The sequence below is a fragment of the Larus michahellis genome, unplaced genomic scaffold (assembly GCF_964199755.1).
Source record: "Larus michahellis unplaced genomic scaffold, bLarMic1.1 SCAFFOLD_325, whole genome shotgun sequence".
Taxonomy (NCBI): Eukaryota; Metazoa; Chordata; class Aves; order Charadriiformes; family Laridae; genus Larus; species Larus michahellis.
The window spans coordinates 73,416-95,605 of NW_027436339.1; the positions used below are offsets into that span (position 1 = coordinate 73,416).

The 22,190-nt window shown below is 56.7% G+C and overlaps 2 protein-coding genes across 5 annotated transcripts; one reads left to right on the forward strand and one right to left on the reverse strand.

The window, feature by feature from the left end:
- Nucleotides 1-8,238: 8,238 nt before the first annotated feature.
- Nucleotides 8,239-15,705, reverse strand: LOC141737235 (olfactory receptor 10K2-like). 4 transcript variants are annotated; one of them, XM_074571893.1, is made up of 3 exons: nucleotides 15,268-15,705; nucleotides 14,888-15,052; nucleotides 8,239-10,710 (listed from the first exon to the last, which is right to left on the reverse strand). In XM_074571893.1, exon 3 carries the CDS (start codon nucleotides 9,519-9,521, stop codon nucleotides 8,571-8,573), a length of 951 nt encoding a protein of 316 aa, XP_074427994.1. In that variant the 5' UTR covers nucleotides 9,522-10,710; nucleotides 14,888-15,052; nucleotides 15,268-15,705; the 3' UTR covers nucleotides 8,239-8,570. The 4 variants fall into 4 exon arrangements, with proteins under 4 accessions (XP_074427994.1, XP_074427991.1, XP_074427995.1 ...); XM_074571890.1 differs by having other exon boundaries at nucleotides 14,888-15,705; XM_074571894.1 differs by lacking the exons at nucleotides 14,888-15,052; nucleotides 15,268-15,705 and adding an exon at nucleotides 14,636-14,866.
- Nucleotides 12,634-18,966, forward strand: LOC141737231 (uncharacterized). The gene is made up of 9 exons (XM_074571878.1): nucleotides 12,634-12,687; nucleotides 12,953-13,176; nucleotides 13,258-13,357; nucleotides 13,549-13,699; nucleotides 14,144-14,344; nucleotides 15,037-15,149; nucleotides 15,695-15,949; nucleotides 16,103-16,446; nucleotides 17,233-18,966. Exons 1-9 carry the CDS (start codon nucleotides 12,634-12,636, stop codon nucleotides 18,227-18,229), a joined length of 2,439 nt encoding a protein of 812 aa, XP_074427979.1. The 3' UTR covers nucleotides 18,230-18,966.
- Nucleotides 18,967-22,190: the final 3,224 nt, after the last annotated feature.

Sequence of the window (22,190 nt, forward strand, 5' to 3'; positions counted from 1 at the left end):
TGTTGCAGTGGCAACCAGGGGCAGCTGACTTGGGTTTTGGTTTTTTTTTAACCCCATGGACAGGACAGGTGATCCAAACTGACCAAGGGGGTGTTCCATCCCATCTGCCGTGCTCAATATAAAAGTTGAGGGATCAAAGGGATGAGGTTGGCTCTTTTCCACTGGGTTCTGCTCTGAGGGCTTTTTGTCTTTGGCTCTTCTCCAGTGGGCTGTTCTTCAACGGACTGCTCCTTCAACGGACTGCTCCTTCAATGGACTGCTCCTTCAACGGACTGCTCCTTCAGTGGACTGCTCCTTCAATGGGCTGCTCCTTCAACGGACTGCTCCTTCAATGGACTGCTCCTTCAATGGACTGCTCCTTCAGTGGACTGCTCCTTCAATGGACTGCTTCTTCAATGGACTTCTTCAACGGACTGCTCCTTCAACGGACTGCTCCTTCAATGGACTGCTCCTTCAACGGACTGCTCCTTCAATGGACTGCTCCTTCAACAGACTGCTTCTTCAACGGACTGCTTCTTCAACGGACTGCTCCTTCAGTGGACCGCTCCTTCAATGGACTGCTTCTTCAATGGACTTCTTCAACGGACTGCTCCTTCAATGGACTGCTTCTTCAATGGACTTCTTCTTCAACAGACTTCTTCTTCAACGGACTGCTCCTTCAACGGCTCTCTCTTCAATGACTGACGTCTGAGGAGGATCCCGTCAGCTCATCTGCCTTTGGCTCCCGGTCAGCATCTTCCGCTTCCCGTTTGTCACTGAGTCCCATCCGGAACTTCCCCAGTGCCTGCCAGCGACATCTCCCTGGGAGCTTGATACTGTTTTGTGTATGTTTGCATATATTGTATCTATTTCATTATTTCCTTTTTTATTTTATTATTAATATTTCTTTAAGTAGGTTCGTTTTTTTTTTCTTAACTCATAAATCTCTTTATCCCCCTTCTCCCGCTCCTTGGAGCAAGAGGCGGGGGAGAGCATCGGTTGTTTTGTCATTGTCCAACTCGGCCCAAACCGTGACGTGCTCCCAGCCCAGCAGCCCCCAGCCCGTGCCACTGCCAGGGTTAGTCCCCTTCAGGGGCAAAACCTGGCGTTTGCCCTTTCTGGATTTTGTGCAGTTCCCGCCAGTACATGCTCTCCTCCTCCTTGAACCCTTTCACTGAGTCACGGAGACCTTTTCAGCGAAGACTCAGGCAAAGAAGGCATCGAGACCCTCAGCCCTACCTAAATCACCCTCCGCCTTCAGCAGCAGCCCCGCGTTTTCCTTCTTCAGCCTTGGTCTCTAATGCTGGGATCAACGCTCTTCTTTTTACCTTTGACTCCCCTTGCCACCGGCAGCTGCCTCAAGCTTTCCCAAAGCCATTCCCACGCAATGGACGCAGTTGTCCTGGATTGAGGTAAAACAGAACCTATTTTCCGTTCGGTAATTTTCCTCGGCAGCTGAGCGTCTTCTGACCGCCTGAACTCCCTGAAACTCCCTGAAAATTAACGGCGTTATTATGGAGCCATCATTTGCTCTCAGAGAGACGAGCCCTGATGGTAATTTATGCCAAGGAACGGTACGCAGAGAAGATCTTGCTTATACTTATTGCTATAACAGCCAAGGTCAGCTAACCGTGTTATTTGCCCCCTCGGAGGGTTGGAAGCAGGAAAGAGTAGAGGGGTCGCACCTACAGGGAGGAGCAGACGGGGCGCGTGACCCAAAAAACTGACCACGCAAATAAATTTCTTTTTCTGTCATTCCCTGGCAGACACTTCGTGGCCCCTGTCATTGCCCCGTCCCTGTCCTGGCCCAGCTGCCCCACACACGGTCCCACAACCCCGTTGTGCAGGCACAGCATGCGTGGGGCAGGGTGTGTTTTGGGTGGGGAATGGTCCCCCCCCAGCACGATAGCCAGGAGAGCCCTCGGTGCCCCGTTCCCCCATGGACCTCCTGTTAGGTATCCTCTCCCAGCTTCCCGTCCCTGCCTTGTCCGGGACGTGCCCCACGTGAGGCTTTGTAGAGAGTCCTGCTCTGGGGGGGGGTCTGTTGGGGTTTGGGACGCAAGAGAAACCGGGAGGCCTGGTCATTCCCCTGATCACAGAATCATAGAGTCAATCTTCGTGGTTGGAAAGGAGCCCGGTCATTCCCCCGGTCGTAGAATCATAGAGTCAATCTTCGTGATTGGAAAGGAGCCTGGTCATTCCCCTGGTCGTAGAATCACAGAGCCAATCTTCATGGTTGGAAAGGAGCGTGGTCATTCCCCTGGTCGTAGAATCATAGAATCAGTCTTCGTGGTTGGAAAGGAGCCCGGTCATTCCCCCGGTCGTAGAATCATAGAGTCAATCTTCGTGGTTGGAAAGGAGCCTGGTCATTCCCCTGGTCGTAGAATCATAGAGTCAATCTTCATGGTTGGAAAGGAGCCTGGTCATTCCCCTGGTCGTAGAATCATAGAGTCAATCTTCATGGTTGGAAAGGAGCGTGGTCATTCCCCTGGTCGTAGAATCACAGAGTCAATCTTCGTGGTTGGAAAGGAGCGTGGTCATTCCCCTGGTCGTAGAATCATAGAGTCAATCTTCATGGTTGGAAAGGAGCTTGGTCATTCCCCTGGTCGTAGAATCATAGAGTCAATCTTCATGGTTGGAAAGGAGCTTGGTCATTCCCCTGGTCGTAGAATCACAGAGTCAATCTTCATGGTTGGAAAGGAGCTTGGTCATTCCCCTGGTCGTAGAATCATAGAGTCAATCTTCATGGTTGGAAAGGACCTTTGAGATCATCGAGTCCAACCACACACAGAAAAAAAACCAACCCAAAAAAGCAAAAAAACCCAACAAACCCCTACAACCTCTGTCACTAGAGCATGCCCTGAAGTGCCAATATAGGCACTGAGCCAGCAAGAGGATGGAGACGGCTGCAGAGACAGAAGTAGCTCATTCACTTTGGCATCGTCCTCTCACAGGCACCTTCTAGCCCAGCCCCGCTCCTCCATCGCTCTCCCCACAACTTCTCTCCAGCCCAGTCCAGTGCAGCAGCCCAGTGTGGGCACGACCCACCACCGGGCACTGCGGAGTTCTGGGCGCTCAAACCACAGCACCATCCCGTCTGAAGAGCACAGCAGTTCCTGGATGGGCACGGAGGTGGGCCGTCCCCTGCATCAGCCTAGGGCTTGGGGCCAGCCATCACACAAGGAGATGGAGGCCAGCGTCTCCCTGTCCATGCCGAAATAGGTTTCTCTTGGTCTTTATTTCCACCCGGAAGCTCTGCAGAGCGAGCAGGCTGGGATGCCCGAAAGCCACGGGGAGACAGTCCCAGGCAGATCCCTTCTGAGCAGTCGTCGTCTCCGGCGGAAATGGGCACCCAACTTCTCAAAAGGTTGTCTTAGCTAGGTTCACGACGCTGGCACCCGCAAGACCAGCTCCATCCCGGCATGTGGTTTTTGGAAGGTGCCTTCATCTCCGCAACACCAGTTCTGGCCCAGACTCTACGGCACAGGTGACCAATCCCGGTGTGTCCGTCCCCCGCGGGATGGAGACGACCAGGGCAGCTGGGACTCCCTGCGTGAAGAGGAAGGCGTAAGAGCCGGGCTGAGCCTCCAGGTGCAGCCACGGTGAGGTCTGGCTGCAAGGAGACCCGCGGGTGGCCTCCGCCTCGAGAGAAACCGTCCCCCATTCCGCGTGCCGACCGCACAGCTCCCGGTTTGCCTCTCCGTGCCCCTCCGGCGTCTTCGGAAGGGGTGGCTCCCGACTTCGTGGAACTCCGACCTGCCTCCTGCCCTCCTCGCACGGAAACCCATCCCCGCCTTCGCCCACCCTTGCTGCCTTTGTCTGCCCCGCCGTGGGTCAGACCACGCTCGACGGCAGCTTCTGGGGAGCGACGCGGAGGTGAGGTTCAAGGAGGATTTGAAGTGCCGGGGCGGGGAGTTTGCTCGGGGAGCAGCGGGAGGCAGGTTGCAGGGATCCGCCGTGTGTCCAGCAGGAATTAAGGCAGGAGAAAGGGCCCAGTAGAAGAAGCGGCTGTTTCAAGGAGAAAAGCAGCAAGGACGACGACAGCGGGATCCGGGGAGCTGCTGTCCGACAGTGGCCGCCTTCTTCTGGGGGAGACGGAAATGCCCTTCCCTGCAGGAAGGCTGATCTCCTGGAGCCACAGTGGGAAACATTTGGGCTTCTTCGGGGAGATTTCAAGATCCCCTGCCCGCTCCGACCCGACCCGTGTCCCTAAAAATGCCAAGCCAAGAGCCTTTCCCATGTCAGGCCTGGGGTAGGGGACCACACGCCGGAGCCTCCTCTTCTCCTTTGCAATTCACGGGTAGAGGACAAGGTCGCCAGTGCCGTGGGCAGAGGGAAACCTGGATAGCCAGGTCCTGGGAGACCCACTCAGGGGGCCGGGGCAGGATTGTCGGGGCAAGCTGTTATTCCCAAACTCAGTGCCAAGAAGAGCCAAGCCTCTGGAGCACCGTTTTCACGGCTTTTTCCTCAAGCCATTCCCGCGAAGCAGTGGCCCAACGGGCCCTGGAGAACCAGGTCTGCCTTCGAAGTTGGCGACGCTCGGAACAGGGCTGGGAGGGCCCTTCCAGGTTCGGTTTATCCGCTCTTCTCCATGTTGACAGCTCCCCGGATAGGACACCCCCGGCGGCACAAGCAGCCCCAGTCCTGTCCTCCCCCGGCACCGCCAACCGCCGGGTTGGGAGCTGGAGCCTGCAAATGAGCCAAGAACCACGCGAGGTCCGCGAACAGGCCCCCGCGAAACCAAACTTCTCGGGAAAACCGCTCTGCAAACCGCTAACTGCATCACGCCGGGAATCAATGAAGAGGGACGTAAAGCCGGGGAAGGACTCACCCGGTTTTAGTTTCGAATTAACGGAAAGGAGAGGGTTTTCCTCCTGCGATCCGCCAGATTCTCACCGTGCGGGTGAAAATGCTGGTTCCTCCGCCGCCTCTTGCTTGGACCCTTTTTTTCGCAGAGGCTTCTTCCTCCAACAATCCTTTTTTTGAGATAAAATGGGCTGGTGGCACCTGATCTACCCAGCGCCGTGTGTAACGCCGGCCGCTAAGGGCTATAAAAAGCCCCCAGGGTGGCTTTTGGGATCGAAGCCCTCTCTCGTGCGTTCTCTGCTCCGTTCCCCATCACCCCGGGGCGCTTCTAGACCCACTCACCCCACGGTAAGGGGTGCGTGTTTGCAACGAACGTAATGGGACAAAATAACCCAACCCGCGGTGGGAGCTCCGGGAGTGGCCGTCAAAAGCAGAATCGTCCCCCAACTCAAATGGAGCGGCCAAGTCTTTACAGAGGGTATCGGGACCAAAGAGTTTAGATCGAAGGGGACTGCCGTTAGACACCGACACAATTGGGTTGCGCACAAGAACACCCGGCGTGTGCGGGGAGCACTGACCCCCGAAAGGGCTCTTCACCGTGAGCGACTGCAAATTCCGGCGGGTTGAAGCCAGGCAAAGCACAGAAATGTGACACGTGAAGCTTCAGAGGGAACTTGACCGTCTCTGGTATTTCGAAAATCCCCAGAAAAAAAAAAAAAAAAAAAAAAAAAAAAAAAACAAACCAAACAACTTTTCTACCGGAAATTTTTGCGGCGGGAAAAAGACCGCATCCAAGACTTTGCAGAGGATGTTAAAAAAAAAAAAAAAACAAAACGGAACGAGCGGGAAAGGAGCAAGGGCACACTGCCTCGGAGCAGAGGAGACACCGTATATTCTGCTTAAGGGAAAGCGCCCTGATGTTCACAGCGAAGAGATGGGAGCGGAAACGCGCCCGTCTCTCTGCGCGTGGAAATGCTGACCGCCAAAAGTCTCTTTATTCTGCAGAAAGGCAATTCCGCCACCTTAAAGCCAGGGAAACGGCAATGTGATATACGAAGTTTTGGCGGAGATGTGACTGTGCCTCTGATGCGGTAGAAAACCCTAGAAACGGCAAAAAGTTTCAGGCGCCTTTTACTTTTTCTATTTGTTGCCTCCTACCGTTTCATTCCATCCACAAAACTGAAGTCGTTTTCCTTCGTTAGTCCTCAAGAACGCTGTCGGGGAGATCTTTGGTGTCTCAGGGATGGACGTTGCTCTGGGTCGGGAAGAGGGAGCTCAGCACAGGATCGTGCTGAGAAACGTCTTGGACAATCTCAAGGGTGAAGGGAAGGGAAACGCTTGCCTACGGATGACAGAAATGCTGAAAGACGATGGAGCACGGTTTTAAAAACGACCGTTTCTGCAAAGGACTACCCCAGGGTCTTTTCCTCCAGAAAATATTCCCCTTCCTGGAGTTTTTCTAATTCCGCTATTGCAGGTGGCTCCGTTGATTTAGGGGAAACGCCCTAATTGTGGGGGAAGAGCATGCGCCTACGGAGATCTCATCCCTTCGTTTTTCTAGGAGAACTGTTCCTGGAGAGCCACTCTGGAGGTTCACCTCGGTAGACATTCTCATCCTCACCAAAGCTGGTGGGCACATAGAATCATAGAATCTCCAGGGTTGGAAAGGACCTTTGAGATCATCGAGTCCCACCATACACACACACAAAAACAAACAAACAAAAAAAAACCCCAAAACACAAAAAACCCCCGACGACCTACAATCTCTGCCACTAGAGCATGCCCTGAAGTGCCCCATCTAGACGTTTCTTAAACACCTCTAGGGATGGGTTCTCAACCCCCTCCCTGGGCAGGCCGTTCCAGTGCCTGACCGCTCTTTCAGGAAAGGAATTCTTCCTGATATCTAACCTAAACCTCCCCTGCCGCAGCTTCGGACCATTTCCTCTGGTCCTGTCGTTATTCACCTGGGAGAAGAGGCCAACCCCCACCTCTCTGCACCCTCCTTTCAGGGAGTTGTAGAGGGCAACGAGGTCTCCCCTCAGCCTCCTCTTCTCCAAGCTAAACATGCCCAGCTCCCTCAGCCTCTCCTCACATGCCCTGGTCTCCAGACCCCTCCCCAGCCTGGTCGCTCTCCTCTGGACACGCTCCAGCACCTCAATGTCCCTCTCGTACAGAGGGGCCCAGAACTGAGCACAGCACTCGAGGTGAGGCCTCGCCAGTGCCCAGTACAGAGGCACCATCCCTTCCCTGCTCCTGCTGGCCACGCTGTTCCTGATACAAGCCAGGATGTTGTTGGCCTTCTTGGCCACCTGGGCACGCTGCTGGCTCGTGTCAAGCTGGCCGTCCACCAGCCCCCCCAGGGGGGCAGCCGGGCACTTTCCAGCCACTCTGCCCCAAGCCCGTAGCGTTGCTTGGGGTTGTTGTGACCGAAAGGCAGGACCCGGCACTTGGCCTTATTAAACCTCCTACGGTTGGCCTTGGCCCATGGATCCAGCCTGTCCAGGTCCCTCTGTAGAGCCTTCCTACCCTCCAGCAGATCAACACTCCCACCCGGTTTGGTGTCGCCTGCGAACTTACTGAGGGTGCGCTCAATCCCCTCATCCACATCATCGATAAAGATATTAAACAAAACCAGCCCCAAAACTGAGCCCTGAGGGACACCACTGGTGAGCGGCCACCAAGAAGATTTCACCCCATTAATCCCAACTCTCTGGGCACGGCCATCCAGCCAGTTTTGAACCCAGCGAAGAGTACACTTGTCTATGCCAGGATTCGCCAGCTTCTCCAGGAGAACGCTGCGGGGGATGGTGTCAAAGGCCTTACCAACGTCCAGATGGACAACGTCCACAGCCTTCCCCGCATCCAGAAGGCGGGTGACATGGTCATAGAAAGAGATCAGGTTGGTCAAGCAGGACCTCCCTTTCCTAAACCCCTGCTGGCTGGCCCCGATCCCTTGGCTGCCCTGTGCTTGCCGTGAGAGCTCACTCAAGATGATCCTCTCCATGATCTTCCCTGGTACCGAGGTCAGGCTGACAGGCCTGTAGTTCCCCAGATCCTCCTTCCCACCCTTCTTGTAGATGAGCGTCACATTAGCCACCCTCCAGACATCTGGTACCTCCCCTCTTGACCAAGACTGTCGTGCTTTACAAGTGTCTAAGGTCTTAGATTTGAGGTCACCTTCACACAGGCCAGCAAGGGAACGTGGCGCTAGGGTTTGGTTCGGGGTTGCGTGCATAAATCGAGCCCGTGGCAAAGGCCGGCTGACACAATTTGAAGCGGTTCGCCTGCCTTGCAGGCTTTGTCGACGGGCAACGCAACACCGCGCGGATGGGCAGGTGTCGGGGCTCAGGGATATCTTTATAACACGACGCAAACGGGGCCCCGAGTTTTCCATCTCTTTAAAAAAAAAACAAAACCCAAAAACAGACAAACACCAGGAGCTTCACCGCGAAATTATTTCAACACCCATGCTTTTATTCAGTAAACGGTTCACGCGCCAAAGTTGCACCGAAGAAACTGCCATCAGTGGAGTGAAAATTTGGGCTTCCCAGTTTAAAAATTCGTGTTTCGTTGGAGTTCGTGCTTTCGGTCTCGCCGCGACTCAGATTTGTTGACCTTTATTGCCAAGTTCTTAGCAGCCGCCGCGATTAGCTGTCGTGTCGTTCCTGAAAGCTTCTCCGCGAGCGGAAAAAAAAAAGGATGTACGGAAACGGGGCAATGTTTTTCTGGAAGTGGAAGCTTTTTGCTGAAAATACCCGGCCGGGAAGCGGCTTTTCTTACCCACTTCACTGGAAAACTTTCTGAAATAGTGTGTTTTTCCTGACTGCTTTTTGAAGAGCCATTTTGACATCCTTGTTCCTTAGGCTGTAAATCATCGGGTTGAGCAGAGGAGTGAGGATGGTATAAGTGACGGAGATCAACGCGTCCTGATCCGAGGAGTATCTGGAGTCAGGTCTCAGGTAGATGAAGGAGGCACAGCCATAATGAACAACCACCACTATCAGGTGGGAGCTGCAGGTGGAGAAGGCTTTTTGCCTCCCCGCAGCCGAAGGGATCTGCGAGATGGCCAAGAAAATGAACAGGTACGAAATGAGGATGAGCGCCAGTGGGATCGTCAGGACGGAGACACCCAGCGTGAAGATGATGGCCTCGCTGAGGTTTGTATGAGCGAAGGCCGCACGGAGGAGGGGGGATATGTCGCAGAAGAAATGGTTGAGTCTCCGGGACGCCTGGAAGGGCAAGGAAAATATCAAGGGGGTAACCACCTGGGCAACCAGCAAGCCGCTGAGAGCAGAAGCAGCCACCAGCCGAGCGCACGCTCTCCAAGTCATGATGCCGTTGTAGTGCAGGGGGTGGCAGACGGCAACGCAGCGGTCGTAGCCCATGGCTGCCAGAAGGAAGGAGTGGGAGCACCCCAAGAAAAGGAAGAAGTACATTTGCACAGCGCAGCCCAGGAAGGAGATGGTTTTTCTCTGCGCTGTCAAATCTACCAGCATTTTGGGGACAATGACAAAGGTGTAGCAAGTCTCGGAAAACGACAAGACGCCAAGGAAAAAGTACATGGGCGTGTGAAGGCTTCGATCGGCACATATGATGACCATGATAGTGGTGTTCATGCTCAGGGTGACCAGGTACAGCGGCAAAAACACCACAAGAAGCAGCTTCTGGAGTTCCGCTAGGCTGGAGAAGCCCAGGAAGACGAAATCCGCGCCCAGGGTTTGGTTGTCGTTCCCCATGGAAAAAAAAGGTTTTCCCCGGACGTCAGGCAGCAAGAAAAAAGAGCAGACGGGTCACCGAAAGTACAAGGTAGCCTGCTGCTGAGGGGATTCGATTGAGCCTTCCTCCCAAAAAACCCTTTCCCGACCTTTTTGGTGTTGGTCGTCCTCCTCCTCCTCCTCCGATGACGACGACGACGACGACAACGATGACGACGACGGTGTGCGTTGGCTGGGGACGCGCCAACGGCTGGCCGGGGGGCTGCGGGCAGCGAGGCGGGGAGCTGTGACGGCGCGGCGGCTGGAGCTCAGCTGGGAAGCGCCGTCCCCCTTCGGCCGCGTCCCCTTTCTCCTCTTCACGGCGGAGAAAGCGGCGTCACCCACCTTGCGCGCGAGCAGGCTGCGGGCGACCACCGCAAGGGCAGGGAAGTTCCAGCCTGGAGACGGAGGAGGAGGCAGAGGAGGGGGAGGAGGGTCCGCAAAGGCTTTGCCGCTGCTGGTGCCGCGGTTGTCCCCAAGAAGAGGCGTGCGGGGAAGGGTCTCGGCTCTCCCTAGGAAGGAGGGAACCGTTTGCCCCCGGGGGCAGTGGCGGACACGGCCGGCGCCTCTCCTTCCCCACGACGCGAAGGAGCCTCGCGCGACCGAGACTTCAATCTTCTTCCTTCAGCAAGGGTTAACGCGCGCCAGGATGGCAAGGCTGCGCGCTGGCTCCCGCGACAAAGACCTCTCCCTCTCCTCCCCTCTGGTCCCCAGCACCGGAAAATGATGCGGAAAGGAAATTTCTGGAGCCAAGGGGAAAAAAAAAGGAGCCGGAAACCATACTTGCGCCGGCCAGAAGAATATTCAGGTCTGGAACAGGCTTCCAGCCCTTTCTTGTACTTATGGCTGGAGGCATCGTCAACCTCCCCGACGGACCCAGCCCTCCGGTCCCTTTGGGCAGGGGGACAGCGGGTACCAGCTCTTACGGAGAGGGTGGTGCGTGTTCGTTAAGGACTTGCCTCCTCCACGCCCTGGCGGCAGGCCTTATTAATTGGTTGCAATGGACATAATTATAAGCTGGTCTGTTTCTCTTAGGCAACCAAAACCACCACCGGCGATTCTCGGGAAGGGATGCGTGCGGAATTCAAGACTCGAGGATTTTATTTTTTTCCCCCCCGGAGCAATGGCAAGGATCAATCCGGCGCTTTTAGTTATTTCTTCCTTGCGGTGACTGAGTGAAAAGAAAAAAAAAAATAAATCTCTCTCTTCCTGTCCTGATACCATTTCCCGCGGCAGACAAATCATAGAATCGTAGAACCGTAGGGTTGGAAGGGCCCTCTGGAGATCATCTCCTCCAACCCCCTCCAGAGCAGGGTCACCCAGAGCAGGCGGCACAGGAACGCGTCCGGGCGGGTTTGGGATGTCTCCACAGACGGAGACTCCCCCACCTCTCTGGGCAGCCTGTGCCAGGGCTCTGCCACCCGCAGAGTCAAGAAGTTCCTCCTCCTGTTTAGGTGGAACTTCCCATGCTCACGTTTGTGCCCGTTACCCCTTGTCCTGTCCCCGGGCACCACTGAGAAGAGCCTGGCCCCATCCTCCTGACACCCCCTCTTTAAGATCCCCCCTCAGCCGTCTTTTTTCCAGACAAAAAGCCCCAAATCCCTCGGCCTTTCTTCAGCAGAGAGACGTTCCCGTCCCCTCAGCATCTCGGTAGCCCTTTGCTGTCCCCTCTCCAGCAGTTCCCTGTCCCTCTTGACCCGGGGAGCCCAGAACTGGACCCACAACTCCAGCTGCGGCCTCCCCAGGGCAGAGCAGAGGGGGAGGATGACCTCCCTCCACCTGCCGGCCACGCTCTTCTTCATGCCCCCCACGATGCCACTGGCCTTCTTGGCCACCAGGGCCCATGGCTGCCTCATGGCCGTCCCGTCGGCCCCCAGCACTCCCAGGTCTCTCCCCACCGAGCTGCTCTCCAGCAGGTCACCCCCAACCTGTCCTGCTGCGGGGGGTTATTCCTCCCCGGGTGCAGCACCCTGCGCTTGCCCCTCTTGAATTCCAGAAGGTTCCTCTTTGCCCAACTCTCCAGCCTGGCCAGGTCATGGTCATCCTGAGCCAGCAAATGCCTTCTGAACGTCGGGAAATTGTCTCCACCAACGGTAGCGCGATTTGAGAGGATCCGCACCTTACATGGCAGTGCTGTGCCCTACGTGCTGCTTTGAAGGACGTGGGTGGCATCCTGCCTACGTGACAATGTCGGTCAAGGGGCCAGGTCAGGAGGTCTCCGGAAAACCTTCCTGCTCCCAGCGGCGTCGGATACGCAGTTAGAGCCAGTGGTTCGGGACACGATCCAAGCTGGGACTTGAAAACTTCCAAGAATGGCCACCAGATTATAGGTCTTTGTAGCCGTTTTTTGCGTCGGACCGTCCTCGTGAGGAAAAAGATTTCCCTTATCTCCTGTGTGAAGTTTTCTTATGGAAATCTCTTGTCCTCCCGCCACGCACCGCTGGTGGTGAGGAGATGGGGAAAGGAAAAAAAAATTCCTCTTCTCCATCCCCCCGTACCAAAAAGGAGCTCCGGAAAGGTTCCGTTAGTAGAGCAGACGATAACTGTGCCTCGGGGTTTCAGTTGGTGGCCATTCCCTAAAACAGGAAGCTTCCTGGAAGCTCCAACCCTTTGGACAAGGTGATTTTCTTCCTTTTCCCGGCTAAGTTTCCCGTCCAACCGCCTCGCCTACGAAACACGTCTGAATTATTTCCAGCGCGAACAAGGACGAAAAGCGACCGATCCCAGCGAAGATCCTCTTGCCAAATTGGCAGATGCCCCAAAACTCGGGCAGAGGGGTGTGGAATAATTACTAAAACGGCCCAAAATACAAAAGCACAGCCTTAAGGGAAAGTATAAAAAAATCAAGAGGCCGGAGCTGGCACGCGAAAAAAAAAACGCGACGCCTGCGGTTCCCTGTACGACGCTTGCGAAGCTGCATGAGATCCGGGATGGAAGATAATTCTTCCGTGGCCTTGTCTTATGCAGGTACAGGGAGGGGATGGTCCCATGAAGCAGATAAACGGCCAATGAGCTGCCTGCCCGCTACCCTGAGCCAACGTTTTGTCACATTTTGATGAAAATGCTGTCCTTTGGGCGAACTTTGCTCCTTGTAATGTCGTTACGACACCAAAATGCACCTCCGTCCCCAAGGCTGCCCGCCTCCAAGGTGCGGCCACTCCTCCTTGAGTCCGCGCCCTGAATTTCTCCTAAAATATACCTTTAAATGTGAAGGGAGAGTATTTCACACCGATCATAATAAAAGCACGCGTGACTAAAGTCACTCAAAGTCTGCCTCAAAGGCTGAAAATAGTATAAAAATAGCCCGAAAGAGGGGGGATATCAAGGAAGACGCCACTGCGAAGAACTCCGTCGCTGGCTCCCGGGATCAGTCACCGGGCTGAGCCTTTCTTCCCCCCAACCCCACTCCGTAGGGACGCCAAAACCGCTTGGCCCCTTTTTCGCGCGCCGGAAATTTGGCGTTAAGTCGGCAGGATCGCCGCGGAGAAAAACCGCCGCCAAAACATGACGGCGCCCCCTTTCCCAGGCTGGGAAGGAGGAGGGGGCCCAAAAAATTTCGGAAGGGCGAAGAGAAAGCGGTGGAACGCGTCGAAGGGCGTCGGGCTTCACAGAAGCTCAGAGCGGGGGAAAGGCAAAGGTGTGATGTGTAGGGTGTTAGGCGCATCTTTGTCCCAAGAAGCTTGGGAAACCCCTGCTCCTAACCCGATTTCTGCTGCAGAACGCGCAACTCTGGAATCGGAGAAGGAGGCGCGGAAGTCATCTCGTTGGGCTTTTCAGAAGGAGGCGGGAGGAAAATGAAGAACTCGATAAGCTTGCGAGTGAGAGTGAACGTTTAGGAAAGCGGAACTCTCGACGCGGGAGTGAAAAATCCCCAACTTACTTAAAGGTGAAAAATCTCCAACTTGAAATGTGATGGGGAAGGGTGACTGGGCTCTTAGACAAAACGCAGCCCTCGACCCAGGTCCAACAAATTCGGAAGTTAATGTGTTCTCCAAAATCCGGAACCCAGAGCGGAGATTTTTGGTCTCATAGTGAGGATGACGAAGAAGACGAGGAGGAAAGGACGTCTCCCGTGAAATCCCGAGTCTTTCCTTTACGAGCTCCGATTAAAACCCAAACCGCAGTTGATGAGGGTGGTGACGAAGTCCACGCCACGGCGCGTACTGTTGCGCCGGCGCCAAGAGAGTTGGCAAAAATAAGGGAAAAATATTCGAGGCGGCCAGAAGAATTGGTTGTTGAGTTTCTTCTGAAGGAGGAGATAGAATTATGTTGAGTGAGGAAGAAGCGGGAGACTCTTGGGGACCAGGAGTGGGTTTTTTAACTACGACGGACGGGGATCATAATTATTCCCTGACCGCTCACGCAGCCTTTTGGGCAGGTGGTACGGATCCGCGAGAGAGGGGGGAGCCGTTCGAGATTAGAGCTATGGGCTGCTCTGATCCGTTCGCGGCTGGACGTGTATGACCAAGAAGAATTTCGGAAATCCCCCGTCGATAAGCCCCAGTCGATGAGCCCCTCTCGTCCGTGGTCTTCCCAATTGCCTGAAACCCTTCGTTGACCGCACTCAAGATGGCATACGAGAGGCTCGGGATGATCCCGGGCAGGGTCCGGCGTCGCTACGTGGCCCACCCGGAATGAATACGTACAGGAGATAGAGCAGTACGGGCGCCGAACGGGCTGGGCCGGCCTAACTGGCAAAAAACCCTCCGAACGTCCCCGAAAGGTTCGCCAAGTCCGAACTCACACTCAAAACCTTACATCGGACGGAAGGTTTAAGCCTGATGAGGACCGGAACGAGTTGTGGTGTAAAGTCTTACAACTAGGGGGTGTCCCTGTTCTTGCGCGGTGTCCCTGTGGGAGATCTCCGTACGCTGGTCCAACCTCTAACTAGAAAGAATAAATTCGGCCGGGGAAAAAAGCCTAACGAGAGAATCCCCAAACCGTGAGAAAATCGTGCCTTTCGCACCGGAGCGTAACTCGATCGGGTTTGTCAAAGCCAAAGTCAATCAAAAAACTCTTATCCCCGGGGAGGGCAGTGAACCGCCCTGCCCGGCGCGTACTAGCGATTCAACGGCTCTCCCATAAAGACTCCGAACCTGTTATCGTCATTCCTGTCGGACCCCGGAAGATGTCGGTAAAATTTATTATCGTTGCTGGAGCCCAAACGTCCGCCGTCGCTAACGAAACGGCACAACTTCTCGGGGGCGTAAATCTTCACAGGAAGTGACGGTGTGGTAAAAACATGCCCCGCCGCGAAAAAAAATTAACCTCTGGTTGCCGGGAGAGCAGCGAATGACGAGGGTTGGGGGCGGGGGGGGGGAGGGGGGGGGGGTGCCTCGCGTACTGACCTCCTGGGATTTGACGCGCCGCGGAAATTTCCAGATGGGGCTGCGGGGGGCGTTTTGCAGGACGCGAAAAGGGATTAGGCACGGTGAAATCGGGTCTACGGGAAACTTCCGTACTTTTGGCTCCCTCTAAAATCGCCAACGTCCGGCAGCGTCCCCTGCCCGCGGCTGCACTTGGCGGGAGGCGGACGGGGCGGTGTCGGATTTAGAAAAAAGAGACATCGTTAAGAGGACTCACTCGCTTCGTAATTCACCCGTGTGGCCCGTAAAGAAACCAACCGGGCAACGGCCCTTCGCGGTAGATTACGGCAAGTCAAACGCCGACGCTGCACCCCCCCCCGACCGCCGCGGTTCCAAAGATCGCGGCAGTTGTGACAACGAACCAAGGAGCCGCCCATCCTCGGATGGCTGCCTGAGATGTTAAAAGAGATGGTTTTTTGGTTTTTTTTTTGGGGGGGGGATTCCCCTCCTCGAGCAGGACAAAGCGCGGTTCGCGTTGACGCGGAGAGGAGCCCAACGGGCCTTTCACCGACCTCCGCGAGGACACGAACGCTCCCCCCCCCGCTATCGCTCCCACCGCTTGAGCCGAAGTGCTGCCCGAGATTCCCGTTTCACGGTGTCCCGAGGTATCGACGCCACCCCAAGAAGGGGGAGAAAACCAAGAAAGCGTTAAAGACGTGATGGAAAACATCCGAAGGACGTTACTGGCTTCGGGATTGGAAATCCCAGACTCCAAGCGTCGGGGACCCGAAAGGGGAAGTTAAATTCCTGGGGGCCTGGTGGCTTAAAGGAGCCGCTTCCGTCCCTCAGGATACCCTGGAAAAATTAGAGCGTGGACAGAATCCATCCAGCGCGAAGGAGTTCCAGCAAGTTCTGGGAATTTTAGGTTATCGGCGTAAATGCATCCCTGGCTTCCCCATCGTCGCTCGCCCCCTTTATAGTTTGCTTAAAAAGGGTAGATCCGGGGAATGGACCGAACGACACACTAATGCTCCGGAATTGCTAACGAAGGAGCTAAGCTTCTTCCAACAGCTTGGTCCCATACATCCAACCGACCCCGTCCATGTAGAATTGGGGCTTCGGTGAACATGGTTCTCCTTGTAACTTACGGCAGAAGGGACCAGCAGGAGCGGAGAGCCCATTAGAATTTGGCTCTCGCTCCTTTAACGCCGCCGCGAACGGATATTCAAGACCTTGAGAAGGGTTTGCTGTCCCTAGCGGGAGCGTTGCAACCAGAACCCGACGGTTTGGGGACCTTCCCGCCTCCTAGACGTGATCCGTAAAGGGACAGCACCACCAGCTGGCGCGGCCCAGAAACCCACGGTTGGAAAGCGGCGTGCTTATTTAGAAGGCGTTAATGAAATCGTGCCGATCTCTGAAGGTGGTGTTAGAGTATCCAAGCTCCGGAAGGACAGAGATGGTGCCCTACTGTTCCGATCCCCACCAAACGGACCATCTCCAATCCAAGAAGCACCTCCGGCGCTTAAACGCGACCGGACTGATCGTGGCGAATTGGGCATCGCTGAGAATTTAAATCCAGCCGCACCCGGCCTCCCGCCTCGGTGAGGAGCGTTAGAACGCAAGAGGGTTTATTTTCTGCCCAAACCGCTTCGTCCCTTTCACGCAACACGTCATCATCGATGTCATCGTCATCGTCGTCGTCGTTGCCATCGTCATCGCTCACAGCGGCGTCATCGACGGCGGCGTTGACGTCGTCATCGTCGATGGTGTTGTTGTCATTGTCGTCATCGAGGACGTCGTCGTCAACGTTGTCATCGTCGACATCGACATCATTGTCGCCGCCGTCATCGTCTTGGTTGTCAAAGTCATCGTCGTTGACGTCGCTGTCGACGTTGCTGTCGTGGTTGTCGTTCGCGGCGTCATCGTCGACGTTGACATCGGCGTCATCGGCGGTGGCGTCGTCGTCTTTGTCTTCTCTGTTGTTGTCGTTGTCGTTAACGTCGTTGTAATCGACGTTGTCATCGTCGACGTCATCATGTATGTGTATATATTTGGGGGCTAAGAAGTATTAGTGATCTGAGCACGATGCAAATGGTATGGAATAAGGGGTGGACTGGTCTTGGTCGGGGGTGAAGAAGAGCCACCGTTCTGTTCAGTGCGAGAGGCTCTTGCTTGCGCTTCTTGCAGTGGCAACCAGGGGCAGCTGACTTGGGGTTTGGGGTTTTTTTTTTTTAACCCCGTGGACGGGACAGGTGGCCCAAACTGACCAAGGGGGTGTTCCATCCCATCTGCCGTGCTCGGTCTAAAAGTTGAGGGATCGAAGGGATGAGGTTGGCTCTTTTCCACTGGGTTCTTCTCTGAGGGCTCTGTCTTTGGCTCTTCTCCAGTGGGCTCTTCTTCAACGAACTGCTCCTTCAACGGACTGCTCCTTCTACGGACTGCTCCTTCAACGCATTGCTCCTTCAACGGACTTCTTCTTCAACGGACTTCTTCTTCAACGGACTGCTCCTTCAACGGACTTCTCCTTCAACGGACTTTTTCTTCAATGGACTGCTTCTTCAACGGACTTCTTCTTCAACAGACTCCTTCAACGGACTGCTCCTTCAACGCATTGCTCCTTCAACGGACTGCTCCTTCAACGGACTGCTCCTTCAACGGACTTCTTCTTCAATGGACTGCTCCTTCAACGGACTGCTTCTTCAACGGACTCCTTCAACAGACTGCTCCTTCAATGGACTGCTCCTTCAACGCATTGCTCCTTCAACGGACTTCTTCTTCAACGGACTTCTCCTTCAACGTACTTTTTCTTCAACGGACTGCTCCTTCAACGGACTGCTTCTTCAACGGACTTCTTCTTCAACAGACTCCTTCAACGGACTGCTCCTTCAATGGACTGCTCCTTCAACGCATTGCTCCTTCAACGGACTTCTTCAACGGACTTCTTCTTCAACGGACTTTTTCTTCAATGGGCTGCTCCTTCAACAGACTTCTCCTTCAACGGACTGCTCCTTCAACGGACTGCTCCTTCAACGGACTGCTCCTTCAATGGACTGCTCCTTCAACGCATTGCTCCTTCAATGGACTTCTTCTTCAACAGACTTCTTCTTCAACGGACTTTTTCTTCAACGGGCTGCTCCTTCAACAGACTTCTCCTTCAACGGACTTCTTCAACGGACTTCTCCTTCAACGGACTGCTTCTTCAATGGACTGCTTCTTCAACGGACTGCTTCTTCAACGAACTGCTCCTTCAATGGACTGCTCCTTCAACACATTGCTCCTTCAATGGACTTCTCCTTCAACGGACTTCTTCTCCTTCAACGGACTTCTCCTTCAATGGACTGCTCCTTCCATGGACTGCTCCTTCAACGGCTCTCTCTTCAATGACTATCTGAGGAGGATCCCGTCAGCTCATCTGCCTTTGGCTCCCGGTCAGTGTCTTCCGCTTCCCGTTTGTCACTGAGTCCCATCCGGAACTTCCCCAGTGCCTGCCAGCGACATCTTCATTGCAACTCGATCCGGTTTTCTAGATGGGTAAAATAGAAGGACGGGGAGGAGGTCGGCAAATGGACTCCACCACACTCCCCCAAACCCGCCAGGGGAAGCGTTACGTGCTTCCCGTGGTGGAAGGAAGCACCGGGCGGTCGGAAACCAACGCCGTGTGCCCTGCGCCACTGCCCGGAATACCGTCCCGGGCCTTGAAAGCCAAGTCTTGCGGCGAGGTGATACTCCAGAAAGAATCGAGTCAGACAACGGGACTCATTTCAAAAATAATCTTCGAAGCGCTTGGGCAAAAGAAGGTGGCACCGAGCGGGTACGTCACATCCCCCGTCACGCCACCGGCTCCCGGGAAAAGTCGGGCGAGACGACGGGTTGTTCTCGCCGATCGTTCTCGGAAAAAACCGTACGTCCCGTAGGCGCCCCCGGAGCCGCCAGTGGAGCCGCCGCGGAGCGTCGCGACGACCAGCCGGAAGTGGATTGGGCCGCCGAGATTTTTAATTTTTTTTTTTTTTTTTTAATTTTTTTTTTTTTTCCGGATGGATTCCCACCGGGAACGTAAAGGGGAAGCTTTTTTCCAGGTGGGCGGGGGGGGGGGCGGGCCGTGAGGCGTCAGGCCGTGGAGGATGGGAGGAGACGGGGATAAAACGGGCCCGTGAGCGATGGGGGGGGCGCGGATTCAACCCGTGGGCTGCGAAAGGCGCCTGCAGCCCCCCCCCCCCAAAAAACCAGCACCCAAACCCCCCCAAAAGAGCACCCGGACCCCCTCCCCCCCCCAAAATGGCCCCCAGACCCCCCCAAAAGAGCACCCAGACACCCCCAAAAGAGCACCCAGACCCCCTCCCCCCCCAAAATGGCCCCCAGACCCCCCCAAAAGAGCACCCGGACCCCCTCCCCCCCCAAAATGGCCCCCAGACCCCCCCCAAAGAGCACCCAGACCCCCCCCACCCCCCAAAATGGCCCCCAGACCCTCCCAAAAGACCACTGAGACCCCCCCTTGTCAAAGTTACCCCCCCAAAATGGCCCCCAGACCCCCCCCAAAAGAGCACCCAGACCCCCTCCCCCCCCAAAATGACCCCCAGACCCCCCCAAAAGAGCACCGAGACACACCCTTATCAAAGCCCCCCCCCAAATGGCCCCCAGACCCCCCAAAAGAGCACCGAGACACCCCCTTATCAAAGCCCCCCCCAAATGGCCCCCAGACCCCCCAAAAGAGCACCCAGACCCCCCCACCCCCCAAAATGGCCCCCAGACCCCCCCAAAAGAGCACCCGGACCCCCTCCCCCCCCCAAAATGGCCCCCAGACCCCCCCAAAAGAGCACCCGGACCCCCTCTTTGTCAAAGCCCCCCCCCCCCCCAATGGCGCCCAGACCCCCCCAAAGGCCCCCACTCCCCTAAGGAGCACAGTGCCCCCCCCCAAATGGCCCCCAGACCCCCCCAAAAGACCACCAAGACCCCCCCCGTTGTCAAAGCCCCCCCCCCAAATGGCCCCCAGGCCCCCAAAAAAGAGCACCCAGACACACCCCCCCCCCCCACAAAGGCCCCCACTCCCCTAAGGAGCACGGTGCCCCCCCACCAAAATGGCCCCCAGACCCCCCCCAAAAGAGCACCCAGACACCCCCCTTGTCAAAGCCCCCCCCCAAAGGCCCCCAGACCCCCCAAAAGAGCACCCAGACCCCCCCCACCCCCCAAAATGGCCCCCAGACCCTCCCAAAAGACCACTGAGACCCCCCCTTGTCAAAGTTACCCCCCCAAAATGGCCCCCAGACCCCCCAAAAGAGCACCCAGACCCCCTCCCCCCCCAAAATGACCCCCAGACCCCCCCAAAAGAGCACCCAGACCCCCTCCCCCCCCAAAATGACCCCCAGACCCCCCCAAAAGAGCACCGAGACACCCCCTTATCAAAGCCCCCCCCCAAATGGCCCCCAGACCCCCCAAAAGAGCACCCAGACCCCCCCCACCCCCCAAAATGGCCCCCAGACCCCCCCAAAAGGGCACCCAGACCCCCCCCTTGTCAAAGCCCCCCCCCAATGGCCCCCAGACGCCCCCCAAAAGAGGACCCAGACCCCCCCCCACCCCCCAAAGGCCCCCACTCCCCTAAGGAGCACGGTGCCCCCCCCCCAAAATGGCCCCCAGACCCCCCCCAAAAGAGCACCCAGACACCCCCCTTGTCAAAGCCCCCCCACAAAAGGCCCCCAGACCCCCCAAAAGAGCACCCAGACCCCCCCCACCCCCCAAAATGGCCCCCAGACCCTCCCAAAAGACCACTGAGACCCCCCCTTGTCAAAGTTACCCCCCAAAATGGCCCCCAGACCCCCCCAAAAGAGCACCCAGACCCCCTCCCCCCCCAAAATGACCCCCAGACCCCCCCAAAAGAGCACCCAGACCCCCTCCCCCCCCAAAATGACCCCCAGACCCCCCCAAAAGAGCACCGAGACACCCCCTTATCAAAGCCCCCCCCCAAATGGCCCCCAGACCCCCCAAAAGAGGACCCAGACCCCCCCCACCCCCCAAAATGGCCCCCAGACCCCCCCAAAAGGGCACCCAGACACCCCCCTTGTCAAAGCCCCCCCCCAATGGCCCCCAGACGCCCCCCAAAAGAGGACCCAGACCCCCCCCACCCCCCAAAGGCCCCCACTCCCCTAAGGAGCACTGTGCCCCCCCCCAAAATGGCCCCCAGACCCCCCCCAAAAGAGCACCCAGACCCCCCCACCCCCAAAATGGCCCCCAGACCCTCCCAAAAGACCACTGAGACCCCCCCTTGTCAGTTACCCCCCCAAAATGGCCCCCAGACCCCCCCAAAAGAGCACCCAGACCCCCTCCCCCCCCAAAATGACCCCCAGACCCCCCCAAAAGAGCACCCAGACCCCCTCCCCCCCCAAAATGGCCCCCAGACCCCCCAAAAGAGCACCCAGACCCCCCCCACCCCCCAAAATGGCCCCCAGACCCCCCCAAAAGGGCACCCAGACACCCCCCTTGTCAAAGCCCCCCCCCAAATGGCCCCCAGACCCCCCAAAAGAGCACCCAGACCCCCTCCCCCCCCCAAAATGGCCCCCAGACACCCCCCCGGTCAAAGGCCCCCCCCCCCAAATGGCCCCCAGACCCCCAAAAAAGAGCACCCAGACACCCCCCCCCCCCAAAAGAGGCCCCAGACCCCCCCCCCAAAAAAGCACCCAGACATCCCCCACTTAAGGCCCCCCCCCCCCCCCCCCCAATTTTTTTTCTGGTTTTGGTTTGTTTTTTTTTAACCATTTTTATTTAAAAAAAAAACCCCAAACCCCAAAACAAGCCAGGCCCGGGGAAGGGGGGGAGGGGCAGAGACCAACGATTGGGGGGGGGGGTTATGGGGGGGGGGGGAGGGGGGGGGGAAGGGCAGACACCCCCCCCCCGTGGCAAAAAAAAAAAAAAAGGGGTGGGGGGGGGCACCCCAATTTGGGGAAAAGGGGGGGGGGGGCACAGGCTGGGGCAGGTTAAAACGTCTCCGGGCAGCGACCCCCCCCCCCAAAACCCGCCCCCCCCCCCCCATCCCCCCGCGATAAAAATCCCCCCCCCCGAGAAAGGGGGGGGGGGGGGCACCCCTTTTTAAAGGTTGCAAAGAGGGTGACGACCCCCCCCCAACCCCCCCCCCAAAAAAAGGGAGCACCCTCCTCCAAAAGAGGGTGCCCCCCCCCCAAATACCCCCCCCCCACAAAAAGAGGGTGCGCCCTCCCCCCCCAGGAGAAGGGCGAACCCCCCCCCCCCCAAAAGAGATGACACCCCTCCCCCCCCCCCCCAAAAGAGGGGTGGACCCCCCCCGAAATGGGGGTGTGGGCCCCCCCCCCCCGCCCCCAATGACAGACGACCCCTCCAA